The sequence below is a fragment of the Phoxinus phoxinus genome, assembly GCF_949152265.1.
Source record: "Phoxinus phoxinus genome assembly, chromosome: 7".
Classification (NCBI taxonomy): domain Eukaryota; kingdom Metazoa; phylum Chordata; class Actinopteri; order Cypriniformes; family Leuciscidae; genus Phoxinus; species Phoxinus phoxinus.
Window position 1 is genome coordinate 12,835,916 of NC_136882.1, and position 27,196 is coordinate 12,863,111.

At 39.2% G+C, this 27,196-nt stretch overlaps 2 protein-coding genes across 9 annotated transcripts; one reads left to right on the forward strand and one right to left on the reverse strand.

The window, feature by feature from the left end:
• Nucleotides 1-462: 462 nt before the first annotated feature.
• On the reverse strand, nt 463-5,872 carry LOC307001841 (fibroblast growth factor 4B-like). 8 transcript variants are annotated; one of them, XM_079618836.1, is made up of 5 exons: nt 5,682-5,872; nt 4,137-4,240; nt 1,960-2,089; nt 1,680-1,783; nt 463-1,487 (listed from the first exon to the last, which is right to left on the reverse strand). In XM_079618836.1, the coding sequence occupies exons 2-5, from the start codon at nt 4,155-4,157 to the stop codon at nt 1,299-1,301; spliced, it is 444 nt and encodes a 147-aa protein (XP_079474962.1). In that variant the 5' UTR covers nt 4,158-4,240; nt 5,682-5,872; the 3' UTR covers nt 463-1,298. The 8 variants fall into 8 exon arrangements, with proteins under 8 accessions (XP_079474962.1, XP_079474960.1, XP_079474958.1 ...); XM_079618834.1 differs by having other exon boundaries at nt 1,955-2,089; XM_079618832.1 differs by having other exon boundaries at nt 1,955-2,089; nt 4,137-5,024.
• A 1,071-nt stretch (nt 5,873-6,943) lies between these two features.
• pdxka (pyridoxal (pyridoxine, vitamin B6) kinase a) lies at nt 6,944-26,461 on the forward strand. The gene is made up of 11 exons (XM_079618157.1): nt 6,944-7,258; nt 7,462-7,516; nt 18,030-18,134; nt 18,781-18,864; nt 20,667-20,701; nt 20,873-20,958; nt 21,140-21,185; nt 21,938-22,049; nt 23,260-23,396; nt 25,487-25,553; nt 25,711-26,461. Exons 1-11 carry the CDS (start codon nt 7,178-7,180, stop codon nt 25,821-25,823), a joined length of 921 nt encoding a protein of 306 aa, XP_079474283.1. The 5' UTR covers nt 6,944-7,177; the 3' UTR covers nt 25,824-26,461.
• The last annotated feature ends 735 nt before the right edge of the window (nt 26,462-27,196 follow it).

Genomic DNA, 27,196 nt, shown 5'->3' on the forward strand with positions numbered 1-27,196 from the left:
TTTCTGTCATTTTAGTGTGTCTGCGTGAGGTAATCGCAGCTTCACCCACGAGCTCTTGAAACCCCGCCCTCTGTCTCGGGAGCAGCAGCTAATTTGCATTTAAATGGCCAGGCACAAAACAGTGCGTTTTTGCAAACCCTCAAAAAGTGACAACTTTAACATGCTTTATAAAAATATCTGTGGGGTATTTTGTGCTAAAACTTCACACACACTCTGGGGACATCAGAGATTTATTTTACATCTTGTGAAAATGGCATTTTACCACCCTTTTAATAAATCATGCATTACCCAGGGGAATGTATACATCAGCATTAGGTGTGTTTTTGGAGCTTTTGTCATTGGAGAACCTGTTTTTCTCCAATGTTTCTCCTGTTTTTCAATCTATTTACCTGTCATGTCTTATTTAGTAAGGAGTCAATTCAGCCTTTGAAGACTTTTTTTTTTTTTAGCAAATTCCAGCATTCAACATGCACATGTGTGCATCTCTTTAATTTGGAGTTCAGAACTGTCAGGCACATCAGGTTTATATTCATACAATGATATAATGAGGCCTTTGCATGCACAGCAGTAAAGTACACATCATTACAATCATAAATCAAATGTATGCAGGAAAGAATGATTCACAGAACACCCTGTCTGTATCTGTGGTGTTCTTGTTATAAACAAGAGCTAAATAAAAAAATATATAAAAGCTAATTCAAAATATTAATAAATAATAATAGTAGTATATAAATAATAATAAAATAACACTATCATGTCATTTACACATTAGATAGACAAATAAATAAATATTTACACATTCATTATATTCAAAATCACATTTTCATAATAAAGATGTCACGTTCACAAGGTCATTTACAATTTAAACATGTTAAATTTTTAAAAGCAGTGAAGGAAAGTTTTGGTCAATCTGTGGGATTTTTTTTTTTTTTGCGGTATGTTAAAATAGTGCTTTTACCTTTCACCAGACGAGTTCTATGCTTGGGGCGACATTTAAAAAAAATTACTGTTGACAATGTGGTTTTAACACTGCAAAAAAAACTAAACACACACAAGTCTGGTCACAGAATTAGTCCAGCCCTGAATACTTCAACCGCATGCACTGCTGTTTACAAAGTCTATTTAGGTGCTGTCACAGCTGATTTCTCACAAATACTTTCTTCGTCTGTCCAGTAGAAGGGACAATATATGTTTGTCAAAATGAGCTTACAGCACCCAGTGACTGCTTCATCGTAGGTTTAAGTGTTTGCTGCTGCATGTAGTAGCTGGCAAGTAGATATGCTGTGTCAGATAAGAGTTTAGCGAGATGAGGGTTTGCGAGGTAGGAAGTGTGTGCAGGCCTGGTGGCGGCCTACCCTGTTGCCTCTCCTCAGCTTCCCTTGCTGGGACAGAGCCAGGAAAACCCCTGTGTGCCTCAGAGAGGAGTACGTGTTGTAGTGATTTTCTTCCATGCGCTCTTTAAACAGGCATTCACTTGAGAACTTCTTCTACAACAAAGAAGAGATTTAAACTTTAATGTATACCTTTGCAAACGCGTCATTATTTCAGGATCCACTTGAAAGGTATCGTGATTATACTTTTCAAATAGCATACTATTATCTCATGTAGACATAAGAGTTAAATATGATTATGAGACATTTGCTGCTTTGCCATCAAGTTGCCATGATGTATTTTCTCACCATTCCAAGCGCAATTCCTTCCGGATTCATACACAAATACAGTTCACTCTTCACACCACGGATACCCACAACCCCCGGCCTCATAGCAAACACTCTCAGCAAGCCTAGAAGACAAACAGAGAATGAAGAAAAACGTGTTAAATAGAAACGAAAGAAATGGGGGCAATATAAAGAAGATAAATCTGTGTAGAATGAAAAATATTCAGTCAATTGTATGTGCAAATATATTATATTTCCTCTGAGGGTTATGAGGGTCATAGGCATATAAATCATACTGTACTCAGAAGGCTCATGAACGCCCCACACACTGCCGTTCGCCAGGATCTGTAGGTGGAAACCAATCCCAACACGGCAATACAGGAGCTGGTGTGTGACGAGACCTCGAGCTGGATTAGACTCGTCCACGGCTGCTGGGATATTCAAAGAGCAAAACTATTAACATCTCAAATCAGCTGAAACTCAGAGAAGCACATTTACATGTCATTTTTGCAAAAGAAAAAAAGAAAAAGAAAAAAAGAAAAAGACAATCAGGCTGCTGAAGGGGTGTATTTTGTGATACTTTATTTTCTTTTTGTTTATTTGTATATAATATTATTTTGAATATGTCATACATTGAGGATCAAAGTATAATTACCGTAAAAAAAGAGCTGTAATGATTACATCCAGATCATTTTGTACAAATAACTCCCCTGCCAAGTGCCAACACACACACACAGTTCGCATTTTTGCTATCAGCGAAATATAATCAGTATGTGCCAGAGATCTGTCCTTGTGTCTTTGATTACTGTCAGCTAGACAGGATCTGATGCATACTGTATACTGAAGATCCAGTGCATGAACGCTGCAGACTGAATTTGTCACTGCTGCCCTTTTGATAACACGTCATTTCTCTTATAGAGAATCAGTATGCCTTTTCTTTCAGCTGGAACCGGTCTGGCCATTCTCTGACCTCTGGAATCAACAAGACATTTTCACTCACAGAACTGCCGCTCACTGAATATTTGTTTTCTTTTTCGGACCATTCACAGATGGTCGTGCATTAAAAAATCCCAGTAGATCAGCAGTTCCTGAAATACTCAGACCAGCCTGTCTGGCACCAACACCATCTCACATTTCTGACATTCAGATGCTCAGTTTGAACTTCAGCAGATCGTCTTGATCATGTCTACAAGCCTAAATTGAGTTGCTGCAATGTGATTGGCTGATTAGATATTTAATGATACATTAATGAGTAGTTGAAAGTGTCCAGTGACTGTATATGTTATGCATCCTCTGCACATCATGAAGAGTTTCTATGCGCTGAATACCTGGACGACTTTCTGCATTTTCATATTTGTGCAACAATGTAGCATATTGTTTACTGTCAATTTTGTGTTACCTACTTAAAAATGCAGTGCGTACTACACAGTATTCAGTTAGTAGGATAGTATTCCATATTTTGCGTGGTTGATTATAAATTATGTTGATTATGGAGTAAAATACATGATGTAGTACCAGCTACACAAAACACGTTTTGACCATATCACCAATAAAGCATTTAAATGATCACAGAAATTTAATTTTTAAGTGAACTATTCCTTTAGCGTTAATTCTTGTCCAGTAAAACAACTGGAAAAGTCATGCGGCATTCGAATATTGTTGTGGAAAATGAGGGGCCTTGAGGTCAAAAAGTTTGAGAACCACTGCGGTAGATATTACTGCATGCCACATGACACTTTATTTTGTGTCATAAATAATGTGTAAGTGTACAGGCCAGGCATCCCAGTACTTCATGCATTTTTTATTACAAATAGCAGACTAAGAGTAGGCCATCTTTAGGATACTTTCTGTGATAATAACCTTCAACACATGTGCTGCACAGATGACATATGTGTTCTGACAGTTGAACGAAGGACAGCTGTATACTAGACTTCATTACATGAATGTCTATATATAACAAGATCAGCTGCTTAAAAACAGGACAAATATACCAAAAAAAGGTTCTTCTTTCAGACAAGTAGAAAGATCAGAAAAAATAGAGACCGTTTATCTATTCGCGTCTCTAGATTTCCACAATACATATCTTTACAGGCCGTTTTCTCAAAAGGTCCACTTCCGTAGCACTTACTTACATTAAACTTTACAGTTTTATTCATATCTAAATTCAAATGTTTTTTTCTCCAGAGGGGTTTGTTCATATCAGTTGCTTTATTAAACCTTTTCTCCTAAAAACATTGCGATTTGTTTCCAAAATGCAAATCAGTGCATAATTAATTAGATAATGCAATCTTAACATTTCAGAAACCTTGTAACTGGGAAAGTATGGTGATGTCTATTAGTTAATATATTACTTTATTCACCTGTGGTGCCTTACCTTCACAAATTTACAAAGAAAATGACTGATATGTTGTTTTATATCTTTAATGTTTTAGGATTAACATTCCGTGAATACTAAAGATGTGTTTTGTGTGATCTTACCTTTCTCTCTCCTCTTTGCATCCCTCATTGAGAGCAGCCACATGTGTCTCAAGCGGCCCGCCTGATCACCTGACAAATGGGTTTCGTCATCTGTGCAGTTGCAGCTTACACAAAATGACAATATAACTGATATAAAGCATAAAAGCATGCAGTGGAAATCCATCACAAGGGCATCAGGTCCACAAATACACATATGGCCTCCAGGTGAAGCGCTCAGACATGCTGTCAGCCTGCAGTGGCACCTGTGATAGCGTCTCTGAGGCCCAGTTTCCTTCCTGAAATCACCAGTGTTGTGACTGACTGCTGATATATAGAGTCTCTTCCGATGTGAAGCTAGATGAACATTGTGTCCTCCACTCAGTGTAAACATACTTCACTACAGGGTCAGTGTGCCTCCACTCGTCCTATCTCCATCCTTTAAACATATATCGTCTGCCCTGATACCCACGCAGATACACTTTTGCGTATGTGTACATGACTACATGAGGAAATCTTCTGCATTATCACTAGAGTGATATCTATTCATGCATTGTGATGTTGTAGGATGTCGCAGGCATAAAGCCTCAGATTGGTTCCATTTAAGTTATTGATGACTTTAAATTTATTAACATGCGGGTCCAGGACTAATAATGCAAATGTATGGATGGACTGATATACCATAATAGAAAAAAAAGTGTGATTTAATACAAAGGAAACAGCAACAGATTACATTGATTTAACACTGCTTCTTGTGTGGGAATACGGAATGTCTTTGTCCACTGGATTGTGAGATTAATGTGTGATGATGTTTCATAGACGAGATTAAAGTGGGTGATGATAAGTCAGTTTCTTTGTTTATGAATCGGAGGCCTCAGACAGCAGGTTCTGACGTATTTTGCTCTATGTTCTCTGAAAGCACAAAATGTCTAAATCACTGGGAAGAAAATGATATGCCTCATATCAGAGCTATAATATGTGTCAATATTAGCTCTGACCATTTGCTATTGTCATGGAAAGCGGACGCTGCGGGATTGTGTAGTTTAGAAACTTTAGTGGTTAATGTTGTACTCCTACAAAGTTACAAAGGGATATAAGTTATAAACACAGACAGATCAACATAAAAGACTGATCTGAAGATAGAGCAGTTTGTAGTCCTAAAATCAGGAAGGAAAAATAATCATAGAGGTTTCCTTCTGAAAGTTATAATAGGTTTTCATAATTGCACTTTTGGATTTATGGATTATATGTTCTGTGGTTATTGGTTAACATCACTGCCAGAGATTTTCACAACATAAATTCCATAGTCATACCTCAAACAGATGTGGCAACATATTTTCTTCTGTATTGTGACATATATCTGAGTGGATTAAAGGTTGTCACTTTCGGAGAGGCTAGCAATAGCAAGCTAGTTGTGAAAGCATCAGATCCCCCGCCTCCCTTCAGAGCGTCTCCAAAGCCACGCCTCCTTCAAAACACGCGAATGTGCACACCCAGAGCATTGCCTCCTGTCTCAAATCCCATAACATTATAAGAATAATAAACTTAAAAAACTTAAAAACCTCTGACCTGTACTAGCCTATCTGACTGCTGCAGATTCATTTCGGCGTTGATAGTGTTGCTGCCAGAGAAACGCATAAATCCGAGTCTGAGGACGTAAACGCCAAGGGTTGCAATCTTGTAGTTACAATTACGACATGGCGTGAACACAGCAGAAGCTCGTTGTTTTGGTTCAGGAGGAGCTGTAAAAGGCGGCTGATGTTTGTTTGAGGCGCTCAGCGACTGTCTAATAACTCTGCATAGCCTTACGGGACGAGCTAAAATGTGTGAGGTCTGCGAAAGCACCTGTGTGCGGTTTATTCGGAAAGGCATCAATGCATTCGGGACGAATTTAAAAATTATAGACCACTATTATTGTGGTATTGATTGCTGTCAGGAGGATGGAGTGTTTCAACCAGTATAACAAAAAGTGTTTATGGAAAATATTTTGCCATTTGATGATATTAAGTCATCAAAGAGATAGGCTATCTGTCCTTTTCACTGGAAGATCCAGTTATGACATTTTGATTAAAATTACACTGTCAAAAATGTATTTTTTTTTTAAATAAAACATAAACATGGATTCACAATAAGATTTGCATTTAGAAAATATAGGTCGGTGAATTTTCCTTTCATGCAAACTTTTATAAAATGTGTATAATTAAAAAACCACAGGGAATTCCAGAAAGAACTCAGTGAACAAACACTTAAATTTGACCTACAAATTGACTATTCATGACCGAACTGCTCTAGTCTGTGACTTTAATAGCACTTTGTAATTGTTACAAAATAATTGTTAATTAAAAGTCAAGCTTATCTTGAGGAATTGTGTGTTTTTATTTTCAAATATGGCTTATTTTAGAATGGATACAAATTTACAAAAGGGTTTGATACAAAGCGTGTTTGTTTTGAATTTATTTGAACTGTATGTAAATATTCTCTTCGTGTGGAGTGTGACCAACCTATTTCAAACTCACACTGAAAAAGTGAAAATTCATAATTCTGGTCAACCACCCTGTCACTGACTTAAAAACAACGGCTTTAATTTATGTTTTAAACAAACGCTCTGACGTTTATTTGGTCTATAAAAAGAGTGATCATACATCGTCGTTGCAAAGCAAAAAGCACTAAGTAACTTTATTAAACCTTTTTAAAAGCAGTGCTTTAATTCTGCATTAACAATAACCAGAGATGCTTTGATGATCTTGGAACGCTGAGTCGAGTCGCTGACAATCGATTTTTTATTTTCTCTGACAAACTTACTTTGACGCGATTGGTCAATTCTTGTCAACACTCCGAGGGCTCTAGGTGTCCTCGGCAGACGCCTGAAAGAAAAAGCGGAAAGCCCTATTCATGTATGCACTGCGCAGTGAAAGCTGTTGAATGTTTGTCATTACTGAAGTGTGTTTTTGTTGTATCTACTACGGTTGCTCGCTCTCTCCTCTTTAAGGCTATTAGTGACCATTTAAAGAGAATATTAAAAGCGAGTTGTGTTTTGTTTTAAGCTAACGTCATAAGCATAAAGCATGGACTGCAGAGTTCTGTCAGTTCAAAGTCATGTTGTCAGAGGATATGTGGGAAACAAATCTGCATCGTTTCCTTTGCAGGTAAGAGGCAGTAGCTTTTGCAGTGCATTAGATGCCTGCAGCGATATTTACTGTTTTAACCGTTTTAACGTAGTTGTTATGCAACTAATTTGCAAGCTCATTTGCATCCACAGCCCATACAACAATAAAAACAGCTTTAGTTTCCCACTACAATGCATGTCAGTATGTTAAACATGTTGTAACCTGTGTCACTGCATTAATAGGTGCTGGGCTTTGAAGTGGACACTATAAACTCTGTGCAGTTCTCCAATCACACAGGTAAATAACTGCTGCTACCATTAAAGCAAAAGAAGGACAAACCAAATGCTAATTAAGACATTCTGAAATGCACTTTTCAGTTTAAGTTTTAGCTCAAATTATATGCTAATGACAAATGATGATTAAAAACATGTGTAAAAATAGTTTATGGTTAATAATAGATTGTCACAATGCAGGACTCTGCTGAAATGCCACAAAATGTCATGTCAACAACCCAATCATTGTTGCATTGTTCCCATCAAATCATTACGCAATCAAGACTGAAGTTCAAATTAGTTGCTCAGAATTGATTTGATGAAGCATTACTAACTCCTCTTGGCCAGCTTTCTGAAAAGCTTTGTTGCAGATAGGGTTTAACATTTGGAAAGTAGTATAGGCCTATACTTTATATAGGCCTAGTATATAGTTATGATTTTTACATACTCTATCTATCTATCTATCTATCTATCTATATATATATATATATATATATATATATATATATATATGAAAGGATTGTTAAATCATATATGAAAGGTGTGCTAAAGCACAATTTAATATGTTAATGTTTAAAAGAAAGCTTAAGAAAATGTAATCAATTATATCTTGGTACTGTTTAACCTTCTCGGTGTGGACATGTTTTCATCATGTCACTGTTTAAAGCTCAGATTTTCTGTTTCACAGCATGTGACAGTATTATTTTCCTTTAAGTGAAGCAGAGCTGCAAGCTCAGTATGATATTTCCCCCAACTTTTTTCCAGTTATGTTGTCTGTATTCAGAAATCCGAAACAGGTGGTGGTTTTTTTAATCTTGATTTAAAGGTACCACACAACCAGTATTTGAAAAAACTAAATATAAAACTAAATAAACCATACAAACAATGTACTGTCAGTTTGTGTATTAGTGGTGGGGATTTTTCATCTGCTTTTATTGCAGATTATATTGTTACATCAGTCTCACCGCCGGTCGTGCATATCCGCCATGTTTTGAAGTTTTTTAACACTTTTTACTCATGTTTGTAGTTCCTCCTCCAAAGCGCATTGAGTTGTGGGCAATATTAGCCTTTATAGTGAGCACAGACCCACACTACGAAAATCCAGCGGAAATAGTAGACCATCCGGGGACTTCTGACATACTCTTTTCAACTTATGCTTTGGGACACACTTATTTTAATCTCACATACTGACATAGGATGGATGTATGGACATTGAGACGCAGGGTATGAATAATTCATTCAACTGATTCATTCAATATACTCATTCAAGAACGTTTTTTACATTTACAATTTAAAGGGATAGTTCACCTAAATATGTAATTTATTACTCACCCTCATGACGTTCCAAACCCGTAAGACTTTCATTTATTTCCGGAACACAAATGAAGTCAGATGATCTTTTTGATAAAATCAAAGAGCTTTCTGTCCGTCCATTAATAGCTACGCAACTACCACTTTCAAACCCTTGAAAGGTAGTACTACAGACATCATGAAAGTAATCCAAGTAATCCTCAATTTTATAAAGTGACTCGAGTGCTTTGTTTGCTCAACAAAAAATATAATTTTCCACTTTATTAATCTCCAACGCATGTTCACGTAACAACACCTGCTCTTATGTCAACACAACACTGGAGACTAATAATTTGTAAATAAAGTGTTAAAAAAAATTTCCGCAAATAAATAATTTGTGTCGCTAGAGTCACATGGATCACTTTAATGATGTCTTTACTACCTTTCTGGGGCTTGAAAGTGGAAGTTGCGTAGACTGTCAATGGAGGGACAGAAAGCTCTCAGATTTCATTCAAAAGATCTTCATTTGTTTTCTGAAGATGAACGAAAGTCTTACAGGTTTGGAACGACACGAGGGACAGAACATAATGACAGAATTTTCATTTTTGGGTGAAAAAAACCTTGTAAGGGTTGTGGTGTGGTTAAGTTAAGGTTAGGTGGAGTTGGCAGCTCATTCCAGCAGAGGGGGGAGCAGAGATGGTGAATGTTTTGGAAAGTGGAAACTTTTTCCCTAATTTTCAAGTATAACAAGACAATTCTTGTTCAATTACTTTAGCTGCCAGGAGGGGAGTGTATTATCAAGGCTGGTGTATAGAAAAAAGAGTGTCCGTTGCTTTAAGAGAAGTGGTTAGTGGGGGACGGATCTAGAGACCACAGAGGAGAAGCGTGTGAGAGAGGGAGGGAGGGAGAGAGAGAGAGGGAGGGAGAGAGAGAGAGGGAGGGAGAGGGAGGGAGGGAGGGAGGGAGGGAGGGAGAGAGAGAGAGAGAGAGAGGAGCATGTGACTGTTGTTATAGTGAGCTTTTGGATCATTTATTCAGCTGACTTTTTTTCAAAAGTTTTGTGTTGCTAAGAGCCATGGGTTTAAAAGGGCTGTTTTCTCATGCTCTTGTGCTCATGCTGTTCACCACCCAGTCCCTGCTTCATTCTCTTTTGTGAGCAGGAACTACAGCGATCCTCCCACAGTTCAGTGTTACGGTCCCATGGCTTCTTTTCATTGCTATTCCCATACTCCTCACAGTTCACACCTAATTTCTCACACAGTGCATTTTGTGTTCTCCTCTTTGAATAAGCCTTCTGTTTACACAGGGATATCTGGAATTTTGTATTTTCATTTGTCTTCGAGTTAAACGTGGTGAGAATGAGGCAAAAAAAATAATCCCCTTGTTAATTGATTGTAACGTGGGATATTACTCAGTTTGAACACTGCAGTATTGAAAGCAGTCACTGAATGGGTCATTCTTTAAGTTTAAGAGAAGTAAAAGAAAGTTTAATTGTAAAGCATTCAGAATCACATGATAAAATCATTAGGCTGAAGAAGATTGCCCTGAAACGCTTTTTGACTTTCTCAGTTTATGTAAACCTACTTAGGGTTCAGAGTGTTTCTTTTTCCATGCATTAATTTCTCTCATGTCTACTACAATTATGTGGTTTTGTTTCATCAATAGAGTGTATACTTTTTTCTTGATATACCCCGAAAGAATGGTAGTGAAATGTGACAACATGCCCCATAGGGCACATTGTTACATGACCATATGACAGCTTAAAATTTTATCTGATCTAATAAAAAAATATTTAAATATTTCAAACTATTTAAATATAAAAAAATATTTTGTCAATAAAATACAATTATTATCTTTTTCATATAAAATAATGGCATCTTTAATAATTCAAAATAAACACATTTTTGAGTTTGACAACGAACACACCGGAAAACACAGCATAGTTCAAAACATAACAATAATCAATCATTTCTGAACATTGACTCTCTTTATTCACCTCTTTTTACGGTCTCTCAATAGAATTCATAAAAGTTGTTATTGTGAATTATATCGCTAACATCACAGAATAGCATAGTTCTAATAGGGGTATTAGACACAGTGTTACAACGTGCGCAATTTGCGCAACTGGGATTTAAACCCGGTCTTCTGCTAGTTTGCGAAGCATTAAAGAACTAACTCATATGTTACATAACATATATAAGATTAAAATAATATCAGATTTGTCTCATTTTAAATAAACGCAAAAGACAGAGATGAAAAATTCACATAAATATATATATATATTTTTTACTTTTGCTATGGTTAAATAAACTTTTTTGTGTGTGTTTTTGGTAATTGTTGGTTTGGTGTGTTTGAGTGCTCATTGTTACAATTACACAACAAAAGTTCAGTGACATTTTTAAAGATACTGACATAATGACATACAATAAATATGGAAATGTTTACTACATGATTCAGGGAGCAGGCTACACAGTGAACTCAGAGAAAACGCTACGCTAGAGCAAACAGTTTGTGAATAGGCTACAAATGATGACTGTGATTGAATAGGATATGTTTAGTTGTTGAATAGCACAGTAGCGATAACGTTAAGCGCACCAGAATAAAATATAATATTCAGAAATAAACAGTGTAGCTGACTTACAGATTCAGTTAACATCCACAAATGGATAAGTGCAACGATTCAGGGAGCAGGCTACACAGAGACCTCAGAGGAAACGCTACTTAAAGGAGAACTCCGGTCAATTTTAACATTGAGCTCAATTTTTAGTAAATTTGGAGTGCTGTCAATACAGAGAACAACGACAAAAATCGGTGTTGCCTACACTGTGTTATCCTATTTAAAAAATGTGCACCCTGTTGACTTGAATGGGGCAAGTTTTAAACCTGCTTTTATTTCTCTTATCATCCTTGATGTGTCATACAAGTGCCCAGCCATGTTAGATGATTCCTTCAGAGTGAACACGAGTGAATCTGACTGCAGTAGATGTGAAAGATATTCATAAAAATGATGTTATATCAGCCAGCGCACATACCTGTATTTAGTTCCTGTTTTCGGTCGAAGTCCAAAGTAGTCGATTGTCGAGTTCACGCGCGTGATCATAGTAACTAAACCTATGCGCGTGAACTCGACAATCGACTACTTTGGACTTCGACCGAAAACAGGAACTAAATACAGGTATTTGCGCTGGCTGATATAACATCATTTTTATTAATATCTTTCACATCTACTGCAGTCAGATTCACTCGTGTTCACTCTGAAGGAATCACTCAACATGGCTGGGAACTTGTATGACACATCAAGGATGATAAGACTAAGAACTGGTTAAGTTTAAAACTTGCCCCATTCAAGTCAATAGGGTGTAAATTTTAAAAAGAGGATAACACGGTGTAGGCAACACCGATTTTTGTCGTTGTTCTCTGTATTGACAGCACTCCAAATTTACTAAAAATTAAGCTCAATGTTAAAATTGACCGGAGTTCTCCTTTAAGCTCCGCTGCTTTCTTCGATAAAACGCTATTTACGCTCCGATGCTTTCTTTTACCCTCTCTGTCTCTGGTCCTGCGCTGTGCTCACTCAGTGTGCAGTGTGAGAGGGGGGGCGTGGCCACTCAGTGTGCAGTGTGAGAGGGGGAGTGGCCACTCAGTGTGCAGTGTGAGAGGGGGAGTGGCCACTCAGTGTGCAGTGTGAGAGGGGGCTTGGCCACTCAGTGTGCAGTGTGAGAGGGGGAGTGGGCAGTCAGTGTGCAGTGTGAGAGGGGGAGTGTCCACTCAGTGTGCAGTGTGAGAGGGGGAGTGGGCAGTCAGTGTGCAGTGTGAGAGGGGGAGTGGGCAGTCAGTGTGCAGTGTGAGAGGGGGAGTGGCCACTCAGTGTGCAGTGTGAGAGGGGGAGTGGGCAGTCAGTGTGCAGTGTGAGAGGGGGAGTGGGCAGTCAGTGTGCAGTGTGAGAGGGGGAGTGGGCAGTCAGTGTGCAGTGTGAGAGGGGGCGTGGCCACTCAGTGTGAGAGGGGGAGTGGCCACTCAGTGTGCAGTGTGAGGGGGGTGTGGCCACTCAGTGTGCAGTGTGAGGGGGCGTGGCCACTCAGTGTGCAGTGTGTGAGGGGGCGTGGCCACTCAGTGTGCAGTGTGTGAGGGGGCGTGGCCACTCAGTGTTCAGTGTGAGAGGGGGCGTGGCCACTCAGTGTGCAGTGTGAGAGGGGGCTTGGCCACTCAGTGTGCAGTGTGAGAGGGGGAGTGGCCACTCAGTGTGCAGTGTGAGAGGGGGAGTGGGCAGTCAGTGTGCAGTGTGAGAGGGGGAGTGGGCAGTCAGTGTGCAGTGTGAGAGGGGGAGTGGGCAGTCAGTGTGCAGTGTGAGAGGGGGTGTGGCCACTCAGTGTGCAGTGTGAGAGGGGGAGTGGCCACTCAGTGTGCAGTGTGAGAGGGGGCGTGGCCACTCAGTGTGAGAGGGGGAGTGGCCACTCAGTGTGCAGTGTGAGGGGGGTGTGGCCACTCAGTGTGCAGTGTGAGGGGGCGTGGCCACTCAGTGTGCAGTGTGTGAGGGGGCGTGGCCACTCAGTGTGCAGTGTGAGAGGGGGCGTGGCCACTCAGTGTGCAGTGTGAGAGGGGGCGTGGCCACTCAGTGTGAGAGGGGGCATGGCCACTCAGTGTGAGAGGGGGCGTGGCCACTTAGTGTGAGAGGGGGAGTGGCCACTCAGTGTGAGAGGGGGAGTGGCCACTCAGTGTGCAGTGTGAGAGGGGGCGTGGCCACTCAGTGTGCAGTGTGTGAGGGGGCGTGGCCACTCAGTGTTCAGTGTGAGAGGGGGAGTGGCCTCTCAGTGTGCAGTGTGAGAGGGGGAGTGGCCTCTCAGTGTGCAGCGTGAGAGGGGGCGTGGCCACTCAGTGTGAGAGGGGGCGTGGCCACTCAGTGTGCAGTGTGAGAGGGGGAGTGGCCACTCAGTGTGCAGTGTGAGAGGGGGAGTGGCCACTCAGTGTGCAGTGTGAGGGGGGTGTGGCCACTCAGTGTGCAGTGTGAGGGGGCGTGGCCACTCAGTGTGCAGTGTGTGAGGGGGCGTGGCCACTCAGTGTGCAGTGTGAGAGGGGGCGTGGCCACTCAGTGTGCAGTGTGAGAGGGGGCGTGGCCACTCAGTGTGAGAGGGGGCATGGCCACTCAGTGTGAGAGGGGGCGTGGCCACTTAGTGTGAGAGGGGGAGTGGCCACTCAGTGTGAGAGGGGGAGTGGCCACTCAGTGTGCAGTGTGAGAGGGGGCGTGGCCACTCAGTGTGCAGTGTGTGAGGGGGCGTGGCCACTCAGTGTTCAGTGTGAGAGGGGGAGTGGCCTCTCAGTGTGCAGTGTGAGAGGGGGAGTGGCCTCTCAGTGTGCAGCGTGAGAGGGGGCGTGGCCACTCAGTGTGAGAGGGGGCGTGGCCACTCAGTGTGCAGTGTGCGAGGGGGAGTGGCCACTCAGTGTGCAGTGTGAGAGGGGGAGTGGCCACTCAGTGTGCAGTGTGAGAGGGGGCGTGGCCACTCAGTGTGCAGTGTGAGAGGGGGAGTGGCCACTCAGTGTGCAGTGTGTGAGGGGGCGTGGCCACTCAGTGTGCAGTGTGAGGGGGCATGGCCACTCAGTGTGCAGTGTGAGAGGGGGTGGCCACTCAGTGTGCAGTGTGAGAGGGGGAGTGGCCACTCAGTGTGCAGTGTGAGAGGGGGAGTGGCCACTCAGTGTGCAGTGTGAGGGGGCGTGGCCACTTAGTGTGCAGTGTGAGAGGGGAAGTGGCCACTCAGTGTGCAGTGTGAGGGGGCGTGGCCACTCAGTGTGCAGTGTGAGAGGGGGAGTGGCCACTCAGTGTGCAGTGTGAGAGGGGGAGTGGCCACTCAGTGTGCAGTGTGAGAGGGGGAGTGGCCACTCAGTGTGCAGTGTGAGAGGGGGAGTGGCCACTCAGTGTGAGAGGGGGAGTGGCCACTCAGTGTGCAGTGTGAGGGGGCGTGGCCACTCAGTGTGCAGTGTGAGGGGGCGTGGCCACTCAGTGTGCAGTGTGAGGGGGCGTGGACACTCAGTGTGTAGTGTGAGAGGGGAGTGGCCAGCTGCTAGAGCAGCAAAAGCCAATGTGTGCTTCTTTTACCGATATCTTTTGCATTTCTTATCCAAACAACGTCAAACTTGGCACTGCACTTACTCGTGCCCGTAGTAAGACACCGGTCAAGTTTGAAATCCATCGGACTGATGGTTAGAGAGATATGCGAATAACAGACACACACACAGACAGACGTTTCTGTAACTTATAGATAGATGTTCAGTGATATTTTCTAAAGTTTTTTTAATTTTGGTGCATTTTTTCTCTCTATATAGTGTTGATATTGCAATGCTAGCATGTGTGGAAGTATTTAAATCAAGTGTGTTACAACTTGCTTCACGTTAGATGCCCTGCTCTCCACTACACAGATGTCCGAAACTATTCCATCATGACATCTTCACCAATTAATTTGAGTGCAGTGAACAACGATCGCTTGAAGTCAGTCATTCCAGTTAGAAATCAATTGAGAAATGGATAAATGAATGAAATAATCTGTCATTAAATGTTTAAACATAATGCTAAATAGATAAATTAATTTGATAAAAATGTTTTAAATATATTGTTCAATCTAATTCTTAATGTAGAAACTATGGGTAGTGTAGTAATGTTTAATATGAAGTTGCTTTAATAATTTGCTGCATTTTTAAATAATTATGGAATTTTTCTTTGTCAAATAAATGACTTAACACTTTATTTATCCACATGACCATAATTTATTGCTTACTTGTTTTAGTTACCAATTGATTTATTGAATTTTCAAATGACCGAGTGGTACAAATGAACCCCTCCCTATATTACAATGTTTATGCCACAGCAGATAATACAGACATTGTCAGATGAGACAATGCATGTCTTTTATTTATTGTTCCATCATGTGCCCTCTGCCAACATCCTGTTTTAACTGACAATGGAAATACTACTTCAGCTCATTTAATTCAAGGTTAAATCATTCTGTCAATGAATGTTTGTTTAAGGGGCAGCAGGTGTGCGCCTGTGAGGAGCCGTTGGGCTCATTAGACATCTTTTGAACACCTGTCACCTGTCTACGCTACAAGTAGTTAATTATAGAGTTTAATATTTGACCGCTATACAGTTAATGATTGAAGGTTTATGTTGCTGTGCTTTCAGCGTGTGATCAAAGCATATAATTTAAACCTTTTAGTGGTGCCTAAAAGCTGTTTTAAATCAAACATGTCTGAATTTTGGCAGGGTCAAACATAGGCTAATCTCATGGCTTTATCAGCATTTATTTGAAGGTAAAGGCTAAATGTGGACCATCAAACTTGGAAAATTAAATATTTGGTAAATGATTGCGATTGAAAAGCCTTCTGACTGTATCAGAACAGTGTTTCTCCTGTTTGTCAGCGTTGTTTCACTCTGGTGCTCCTCGTAAAAAAAAGTCTTTTTTTCAATTAAATGAATGTACTATATTTTAGTTCGATAATGTTTTTTATTTCATATTTTGTATTTTTAGGTTATTTTTATGGTACTGAATTATATTTGTTCAAAAGACAACTGAAAACTCATCTCTTCCGTGAGCACTTGACATAAAAAAAAAAAAAAAAAAAAAAAAACCCTCTCCTTTACCCTCCCTTGTTTTGGCTTATGCTACTCTGAGCAATGCCAGAACTTTGTATTTTGAGCACTTCTTGCGTTATTTTTTGCCTCTTCACGATGACTCGCTTGCTGTAGTCCTCAGTTGTAAGTCGCTTTGGATAAAAGCGTCTGCTAAATGACTAAATGTAAATGTAAATATTTACGCTGTATTTATAATCCATTCACTTATTGAGCATAGACCTGAAAATTAAATGTCCAACTTAAACTGTCGTAAATCTTGAATGCTTTAAGACTTAAGTTTGATCTCTTTTCAAAGAAGACTCTTGGCAGAGTATTGCTGAAGTGAAAAAAGTTTTTAAAAGTGAACTTAAAAGAAGCTACAGAATTTTACATTTATTGTAATGAAAACTGCTATTTTCAATTTTTATACGAAATATATATTTTCCAAAACATGTTTTACTCTAAAACTGTAAGAAATCAAAGGCATAAATCCAAACAAGTTGTGTTCAGAATTTGAGCCTGATATCGAAAAAAATGTGCTTTCTGTAAGACTTTGTTTGGCCACAGTATCAAAAGTTTTCACTTAATGAAATCCGTCTCCCATTCATTTCCAATGCGGTAAGTGTGACAATTTTTTTCAGGACCATTTAACCTGTTCGAATCATGTCCATGATTTTTTTTTTTTTTTTTTGCTGTTCACATAGCAAGTTTCGTACCATTCCAATGAAGAAAAAAAATTATAATTCAGTCAAAAATGACCGAAGTGCACCAGAGGGTTAAACTAGTTTAAATGTCACAGAGACATTTGTAGCGCTTCTAACTGGATCTCACAGCACTGTTTAGAGTTCGCGTGACCGAGACCAATCGGTGAGTAAACGGATCTGCTCTAGTGAGCTCGCGCTGCTCTGCCGCTTGACGAGCGGATAAATGGTCCGTATGGCACGGTTTAAATGAGTAGCCTAGCGCTGTTTCGTTTTGCCTTTGAAGCATAAACCTTAGCATAAACATTATATCGAACATTTATTGAACTCTTGTTATCGTCTTATCGAGGAAAATTAGATCGCAATAATTAGCGTTATCGTTTTATCGCCCAGCCCTATTTCCACGTGACGTTGCAGCGGTCAGGTGGTCTGAGTAAGTTCGGAGCTCTCGAAAAATGCAGTGTTTACAAGTTGTAATTACGAGTTCTACAAGTATATGAATCTATCATTTTATAATTTACAATCTCATAATTATGGTAATCCAGACAGAACGTGAACCTTATATTCAGGGGTTCACATAACTGGTGCACATGCATGGTAAAAATAAACGTTGCGCACCAGAAAACGTGGAGGGAATATTTTTGGGGACATGGACACGTTTACTAGTAGGGTTTTTCTTCATCTCTGGTAAGATAGCAATCATGATGATAAATGTGTTCATTAATTATTAGGGGTACAACGGATCGCAGTTGTACGATATCGGTCCGTGCATGCAGTCTTAAAGTGACAGCGGCCTAATATTCCTGCTGTTGTCTGTCATTAATGTTTATAAAATATAATATGGCACAGCATCTCATACCTTATTACAAAAGCATGAATTTCAGTTATATATGACACAGGCTATGCTACTTGAATTATGCCTTTAAAAAAAGTATTTCTCTTGCCAGGATATGAGCACTGGAAAGGGCAAGTGATGACTGCGGACGAATTGCATGTCCTGTACGAGGGGATCAAGCTCAACAACGTGAACCATTACGACTATGTGCTTACAGGTACAGGTCTTTCCTCCTGTTATTGTGTCTGCTGGAATTTAATAACTGATGCACATTATTCAAAGACACAGGTCAAGCCCACACTGGTTTAAATAGGATTATGTATGTCCAAACTCATTAAAAGTACATAACTTTGGTTTATAACTGTAATTACATTCATGATTATGTCTAGGGATGCAGCAGAAGTGCATTTTAATTGCATAAAAATGGGTTTGCTGCAGTTTTACTTCATTTATATTTTTTGTTGCATCAAATCAATTATTAATAATTACGATCTATTGATTTCTCAAATGACTGAGTGCCACAAATGGACCCCTATACTACAATGTGCATGCCACTGCAGATAAAGACTTGCCAGACAAACTGTTTCCAGTCTGTATTTGTCTTGTCTAGTCATCATGTGCCCTTGAGCCAATATCCTGTTTTTAAACGACATCTAAATGAAGTCATGCCTCAGAAATAATGTGCAAATGGATATGATTTTTTTTACTTTTTTTGGGGGTGGGGGACATTTATATTTATTAATGTAATAAATCACATGTATTAATGGGGGGGGGGGGGGGGGGGGGGGACATTACATTTCATAATTTAAATTAAATGAATCACTTTTGGTCAGTTGGTTTCATCCATGTTTTTTTTCTTTCAGGGTACTCTAGGGATGATTCCTTTTTGGAAACGGTGGTCAACATTGTACAGGAGCTGAAGAGGGAAAACCCAAGCCTGGTGTATGGTGTGTATATTAGGGCTGTCAGGTCGCTAACGATTATTTTGGTAATCGAGTAATCGGACGATTATTTTGATGATTAATCGAGTAATCTGATTTTTTTTTTTGTGGTAATAAAAATATAGCCTGGTAATACCAAACTCTGCTACTTCGCTTTGCTTCATAGACAGAGTCTGGCATGGCATCATTGAAAAGTGTTTTCTTTATCGCGGGGGGGCGCTCGTCTGAAGTATAAAATCATTGGTTACCCGTAAGCCAATCACATAACGTTTGGTTATGACGTGTGTTATGCGCCAGCTCAGCAGCATCGAACTGCCACTGTAAACACATTATAAATAATGTGAAAACGAAACCATCGAGAGAAATACCGGAGTGAACATGGATGTCAATGACTTTTGTATATTATGTGATGTAAATCTACGCATCCACGGCACAATCGGGGCCTCTAAACTATTATTTGACAGTAAAGAGAAACAGGAAAATATTTGCAGCCAACTGTCAAAGTTAGGATTAGTTCTGTCAAACACAGCTCTTTGTTCATTTCGAGTCTGTCGGTAATGCTGCAACTTAATTGCAAGATTACATCCCTTGTCTCCATATCCGCGGTCGTTTTCGATTTCCCCAATCTCAAACTCTGCGCTTTGCGTTTTAAAAAATCTAATGTGAAGACACCATCACAAATCGCTCACCAAAATGATTGGTTCAAATGAAGTATCAAAAGCAAGTAATCATATGGTTCTATTGAACAACACTGCTAAAATACTATAATAATAGTGTAATATATATATTAACAACCAATCTATGTCCTTTATGTATTACAACAAATGCCTGCATTGGGCAACAACAGCCAGATTGTTGTTGTTACACTTTACAGCATGATCAAATCCTTATTTAATATTGGCCACTTCTTTACAATAGAAATCCTACAGGCATTGTAATTTCTTGAACAAGAATATGTGGACATCAAAACATGCAAACTTAGAGCAAGGGTTTAAACTTTTTTTTTTTAATCGTGATGAAAAACAATTAGTATATTTAGAAAGATATTGATGTATTCTCCTGTGAATTGCCATAGGTTTATAAATGATTTGTTTTCCTTACAAATCTGATGAAATGGCGCAAATTGCATTCCCGATGAACGTTAGAAGCAACCCAAACTCACAGCATACGCAGAGATATGCAACACGAGACGCTATGAAATGCAAAGTGCGTAAGACTTCATATGCTATAGAGACTGAATGAGTTTGTGTGGAGCAGTGTGACAGAGCCGCTCTGAGACACACGTAACCTGCACACATGTAAATAATTAAAGCTTATATATAGGCTATTAAACCCACAGCGCATATATTTGTTTAATTGAATCGCAGCCTTTGTGAATTCACAATAGCACTATGCTATATGATTTTAAAATGGATACATCATGCAGCCTTGGAAAACGGATTCTCATCTGTGGAACTGGTCCTGCATCAGAGTTCCTCTGAAATCCTTCAACTCCCCCAGCTCCACCTGCCTAGATCTGCTAATGGATTTACGTATATTCATGCAGCAGCAGCAGCATATCTTACATGCTCACATCAGTTTGTCTGTGTATCTTTTGGCAGTAGCAAGTTCGTACAGCAGCTGTATCTAAAATTAATATAGCTCACTCTGTAAGACTGCTTTTTTTATTTTACTGTAATGAGTCAAACGGGATAGAATTAGAATATCATTGTTTTGAATATCACAGGAAGCCTGTAAGGGCTCACTGACATGTGTTACAATGTGTATTATGTTCATTGCTGTTTTTTTCTTCTTCCTTGCCTACCAAGTGTGTGATCCGGTTCTGGGTGATAATGGGGCTATGGTAAGCATATATATATATATATATATATATATATATATATATATATATATATATATAAATCCCTACAATATTTGCATTGTCAAAAATGGAACCCCTTATTTAGCAGAACATCTGCTTCTTTGTGATCAGATGTGGTTGAAGTTTCTAAATAACTTTCTGTTTTATTTCAAGTATGTTCCTGAGAATCTGGTGCCCATCTACAGGGACAAAGTCGTGCCAGCCGCTGACATAATCACTCCCAATCAGTTTGAAGCAGAGTAGGTGTTCAGTTATGCTGATTTATTGTGTATGTGTGTAGAAATCAATGGCCCTAGTGTGTACTCCGTCCTAGATGCTGTAATAAATGGATCTCCTGTGACCATTGTGAAACGCAAATAGCCCCCAGTTGCAGTTTGTTTCATATTCGTCCTTTATTCATGGGTGTTTTTTTCCTCACAGACTCCTCACTGGTAGAAGCATAAATTCAGAAAAAGATGCAGTTGAAGTGAGTTTCTATCAGCTGTTCTCTTTATGAAGCGGTTAGTTCTGCTAATCTAATCTGATTGGCCTAGTGACTTTCTTAGAAAGCTGTTACAGTCGCTGTAATAAACTGTGAAGATATTGCTGTCATTCAAATTCAAATTCCAGCATTTATGACTATGTTTGGTTACCATAAAAATCAATCAAACAAAAAAATAAGCAAAAAGAAAGGTCATGATTACAATAAAAGTGAACTGTGGCCAATTTTTGGAGTATTTAAAAACTTTTTTAATTACATTTTTTTATAAAATTTATTTTAACTTTTTTATTTTTTTGCTGTCAATAGCTTAACGTTGTATAACTCTTAGATGTATAGCTCACATAGAAGTCACTTTCAAAACAAGCAGCAGGGCAAATTCACGTGACCAATTTGAAAATGAGCAAACACACTAAACTCCAGAACGCACAGATTCCTATTGAAACGACTGGATTTCGCCTGCAAAAATTATGTGCCCGCAAATTAAAGAAATTCTTGTCATTTTAGTGTTTTTTTTTTTTGGTTTATTTATTACAAAAACACGTTAATACATGTTAACATGCATATTGTTTATGTCTTGTTGCTATACTGTAGCTTTGTTTCCATCACCCAGTTTTTATGCATTTTGAAGTCTCGCATCAGAAAAGAGTGATGGAAACGGCAAATTGCGAAGAAAAAAATCCCTTGAGCAAAAAAGAGTTAATGCGAATAATGGGAAATGGAACTGTCTTGTATTTCAGGTGATGAACTTGCTGCATTCGATGGGTCCAGACACAGTGGTCATCACCAGCTCTGACCTGCCCTCTCCTCTGGGGGATCAGTATCTGGTCGCCCTGGGGAGCCAGAAAAGAGGTGATTTCGTCATATCGTCCCACCACAAAACCTAGTTGGACTTAAACCCAGTGCAGTGAAACTCTTAATGCTCTTGCAATGCTTGCCTCATACTTTTCGTCATCACCCATTGTCTTGGTAGAGTAAGTTTCAAAATTCAGTTACCTCGTTTTGCATGTATAACGGTCACGCCTGACAGCTTGTCTCTATTTATACAACTGATAGTTGCATGGTTGCATGAGCCATTTTTAAAGCTGTTGTAAGAGGAAGATAAACCCACATCTGTGATCACACTATAATACTATAATAAAGTTACTTGCTATTTTAATGGTGCTATGTTGCTCGGAAACCATACACAGTCAGGTTCTGGAAGTCCCATTTCATATTTATAGGGGAACTCATTTTTAACTATATCTTCTAAACCTTTACAGCCAAACTTATTGTGAGCAATGAGGTTGTTAAATGATGGTATATGATTTTGTTGAAGCCATCAGCCTTGCCCTTTTTCATGTATTCTTTTAATAATCAGCAGAATTTCTGGTAAGTTTCCACCAATCAGAGAATTGCGACAAGAAAATCGCACCAAAAGCCTTTTAGCGTTCGCCCACTACATGAAGCACTGTGAAATGATGTAATAGTCAGTCTCCTTATGCTCTCATACTATTTCTGTATGTATGTGTGTTATGAAATATACATAAAATACAATCTTTATATATGTTTAATCAACATATTTAAATCAATAGCTTTCTCCATCAATTTTCATTTGATTGTCATTCGCATTGCTTCATGGGATTCATGTAGTTATTTCCATTAAGTACAGTCTTGTGCATTTGTCTTGTCTTATTTTGAATTTTTCACTAAATGTTTTGCTATAATTCTAAGTTTGTAATGTTGCGATTCAACTTTTAGCTGGTTGGTTTTTTTTATGGCTTATGATGCATTATTGAAGACTTTTTAAAAATCCATAAGGGAAAAATGATTGAGAAAAATACTTCTGGAACCAATGTTGCTGAAAAAGTGGGCTGACACTGTTGCACTCTTTAGGAAATGCAAAATAGGGCAACTGAAATTAATGTTTGTTTAACATCAGCACGTTTAGTACGTGTTCATTCAAGAGTTATTTTAACTGCATCATTCTTAACTAGTGGTTTAGGTCAAAGGGTTTCATCCCAGTTGTGAATTTAATGATATACTCAATACCATATGTTATATGATATATGTTGTTTCTCAGTGAGAGCAGACGGTACCATGGTGACCCAACAGATCCGTATGGACATCCCCAGGGTAGATGCTGTGTTTGTGGGAACAGGAGACCTGTTTGCTGCGATGCTTCTGGCATGGACACACCACCATCCAAATGATCTGAAGGTAAACAAGATGATGGCCCACTAATTATAGTTGTGTTCTCAAGAGTAAGAGCAAAGCAGTTTGCTTCAGCAAATTATATACAGTGGTTACATTTGGTCCCTTAAATTGTAAGTTTGACAATTTTCAACCTGCTTTGTATTGTTAGAATGTCAGTAGTGTATATGTAAATGAACAATAGCTATGTTTCCATCCACCTATTTTTATGCGCATTTTGGGATATCACATCAAAAACTGCTGAATGGAAACGGCAAGATGCGCATAAAAAAACGTATGCGCTCGTTTAAGTCTGATAATTTTTTCTATCCGATAAGAAAACATGCACATAAACTACAATGGAAACACATTTACCCAATAAATTCCTCAATGCGCATAAAAAAAAAAAAAACATGTGACCAGCGAACCGATCTTTTTGCACAGCATCTGAAATGCTGTTTTGGTTCTTCTGAAACGCCTGAACAAAGTCTGTCGTCAAAGTGGTTCAGTATAATGGGCTTTATGCACAGCTGCGCTACTTCCTGAACTTTAGCCAGCTCCTTTGTTTCCTGTCTGCCATTATTGGACAAACTGATTAATCCAGGTGTGCCTGACCAACAACAATAATCAGACACACCTGGATTAATCAGTTTGTCCAATAATGGCAGACAGGAAACAAAGGAGCTGCCTAAAGTTCAGGAAGTAGTGCAGCTGTGCATAAAGCCCATTACCTCCCAGAACTGTCTTAGGCCATGTCCACACGGACACGGGTATTTTTATAACCGGGACTTTTTATACGCGGTTAGGCCGTTCGTCCACACGGAAACGCAGTATCAGGTCACTGAAACCGAACATTTTTGAAAACCCCTGCCAGGGTGAGGATTTTCAGAAACGCCGGTTGCAGTGTTGTCGTGTAGACAGTAAAACCGGAGTTTTTGCCTTGCGACGTCAGAGTGTGCGCCGTTATCCGCTGTGTTTGACGTCAGATTGTGCGCCGCTGACTGCTTTGTTGACGATTCTGTGCAATGGCGGACGTAGCCCAAATATTGATGATAGTAACTGTGCTAATAGGGCTAATAACATGTATACAGACACATGCTCAGTTATTCTACTATATTGCTATATTGCGGAACAGAGGAGTCACAATGAACAACATAATGTTGTTAGCCTACCGGAACCGGTAATAACTTTTTGTCAGGCTTCTGATTGGCCAACGTGCCTTTACGGTTAGGGTTATATCACCGCCTGTTGGTGTGGCATGCTCTTGACAGCGCTTGATAGCGTGTTTTTGCGTTTTCATGTAGACGTAGATTTTTTTTAAACCGAGCATGTGTGGACAGGATTTTTTTTCAAAACGCAGGAGGAAAAACTCTGGTTATAAAAATACCCGTGTCCGTGTGGACATGGCCTTAGACGACTGTTCCCAAACAGCAACGTCCGCCTCCGAAAGCAGCAAGATAACACGTTTATTGCGTTTCGTCTGTGCGCTCTGAGACGCAGTAATTTATTACCGGTATATACGAAAATGATTATATACAGGGGCCTCTCCTACTTTTCTTAGTGATATTTAGCACCAGATTATCAGGAAGTGACCATTTTGTTGTCATTCCGTTAACCACTGCCTACAACACTCTTTATCCTTCACTGGAAACTAGCTTCCACTAAGTGTTTCCACTTTGAATTCTTGCTCCTGGGAACAATACAAGCTTTCATTCTGACTAAAAGTTTGCAAAAAAAAGTATTAACTACTCAAGAAAGGCAGTATTTGACTCTGGTCAAGCCTATCCAATAGGAGCAGACTGGGAGTGCCTTTGGATGGCAACATGCCCAGTGCAAGTTTTCCAACCTATTTGGCAAAAGGGAAGACAACAACCCATTTTATCGTTTTTTTCCTAGTCAGGAAAGACGGAAAAAAAAGAAAAAAAGCCTTTCCACATAGGCAGCTAAGTTTTATTTTTAAGTCCATTTTGCCATTGGTGAATTAAGCAACCCTTAAAAATACATGGCCTACTGTAAGTGTGCAAATTCTTCAGGGCCACTCTAATGTCCTAAATAAGTGCTACTTAAAAACAAAAAAGGTTTTGTTGAAGTATAACAATTTGATGTATTTTTGACAGACTGCCTGTGAAAAGACCATTTCCGTCATGCACCATGTCATTAGGAGGACTATTACTTACGCAAAAGGTAAGACTGTATGTACAGACCAGATAATGAAAAGGTCTTCTGAGAATGTGTGAGTGACACAATTTGATATAGGTGAACTTTTGGGCATACTATTAGTTTGATACTCGTACTCTATGATGTTCATGTAACTCATCCCTTACCCTGGTCCGTGTCTCAGAGGTGGCCGGTCCTGATCGAAAGCCCAGTCCTGCTCAGCTTGAGTTGCGGATGATCCAGAGCAAAGCAGACATTGAGGATCCTGCCATAGTTTTGAATGCTGTTGTAATGTAGTGCTTTACTCTTACATTCTGTACTAGACAATATGAATGTCATATGTTTAAAAGACAGACTTTACAGTCACACTGTGGATGCTGGACGGCTCATAGTTTTATGCTATAGTGTTATAGATTATTTTATAACAACAGTAATGCTCTTAAAATTGAAACTGTGACTTCTGGTACTTCATTGTGCATTAATGCAGATAGTGCGTCCAAAAACTATCATGTGACCGTATGTTATGTTCTCATTCCAGCCATAATGTGTGACTATCCATCCATTATTAGTATTTTACTTTAATTTGATTATGCATGTGTCCGTCTGAATTAAGCATTGTTAACAAAATGTATTTAACATATCAGTGTTATGTCTAACTTTTGATTTGATTCAGTCTATGTTATACCTAAACATAATTTGATCCTTTAGTCTTATTATTTCATCAGAATGATTGTACAAGCCCAGTCAGGCCAAGTTTAAGAAAAAATATCTCTTAAAATATATATATAAAAATGGAATTGTCTATTAACTAAGAAAGTGCCTTGAAATGCTGCTGTAGTAGATAATTAACTAAAACTGTATCTTTGTAATGATCAGTAATAATTGCTATGACAATTATCATTTTGACCATAATGTAATAAAATCTTTAAAATGTTTATGCATCCTTTGTATTCATTTTAAATGTATTTCAGTGATTGTGGTGCAGTAGGTGACATTTTACTATAGGAATTTATAGTGTATAAATGATTTATATATAACAATCTTTTGATTTACATAATTTTGTTTTAGATTTACATAAAACAGAAACATCAGCTCTGTCCCTTTCCAGAACTAACTTCAAACTAATTTCAGACAGAATAAACCATTTCTATGCCAGGGGTCAAACCAATTAATTAACACTCCTAAGGGAAATGGATTTCAAATAAAGGTACATAAATTAACCTAACAATTGACAATAAAATTCACAATGACCTTTAACATAAATATTATCAAAAATTCTAGAAGAAAATAAACAATACATTCTCACATACAACATTCAAAATATACATGCAATAGGTGTGTTCGACTTGAAGCGGCGCTGTGCAGACCGATCCATGTTGTTGAATGTTTTTTTTCACCAAGTTCGACATGTTCCTGAATCAACCTCTTTGTTGATCCTGGAACAACGTTCCAATCAACCAATCAGATTTGTTTACAGTTTATGTCAAGGTTAGGCTTAAAACCAAGGTTAGGTGCTTCTATATCAGTGTTGTTCACCTATCATTTCCATCTGAATTTAGGGAAAAGTGATGGGTAAGGTTAGGTTTAGAGTTTAGGACAGGAATTTTGTTCCAGAATCAACAAAATATATTGATCCAGGAACATGTTTTGTCTTACATGCGTTATTGGTA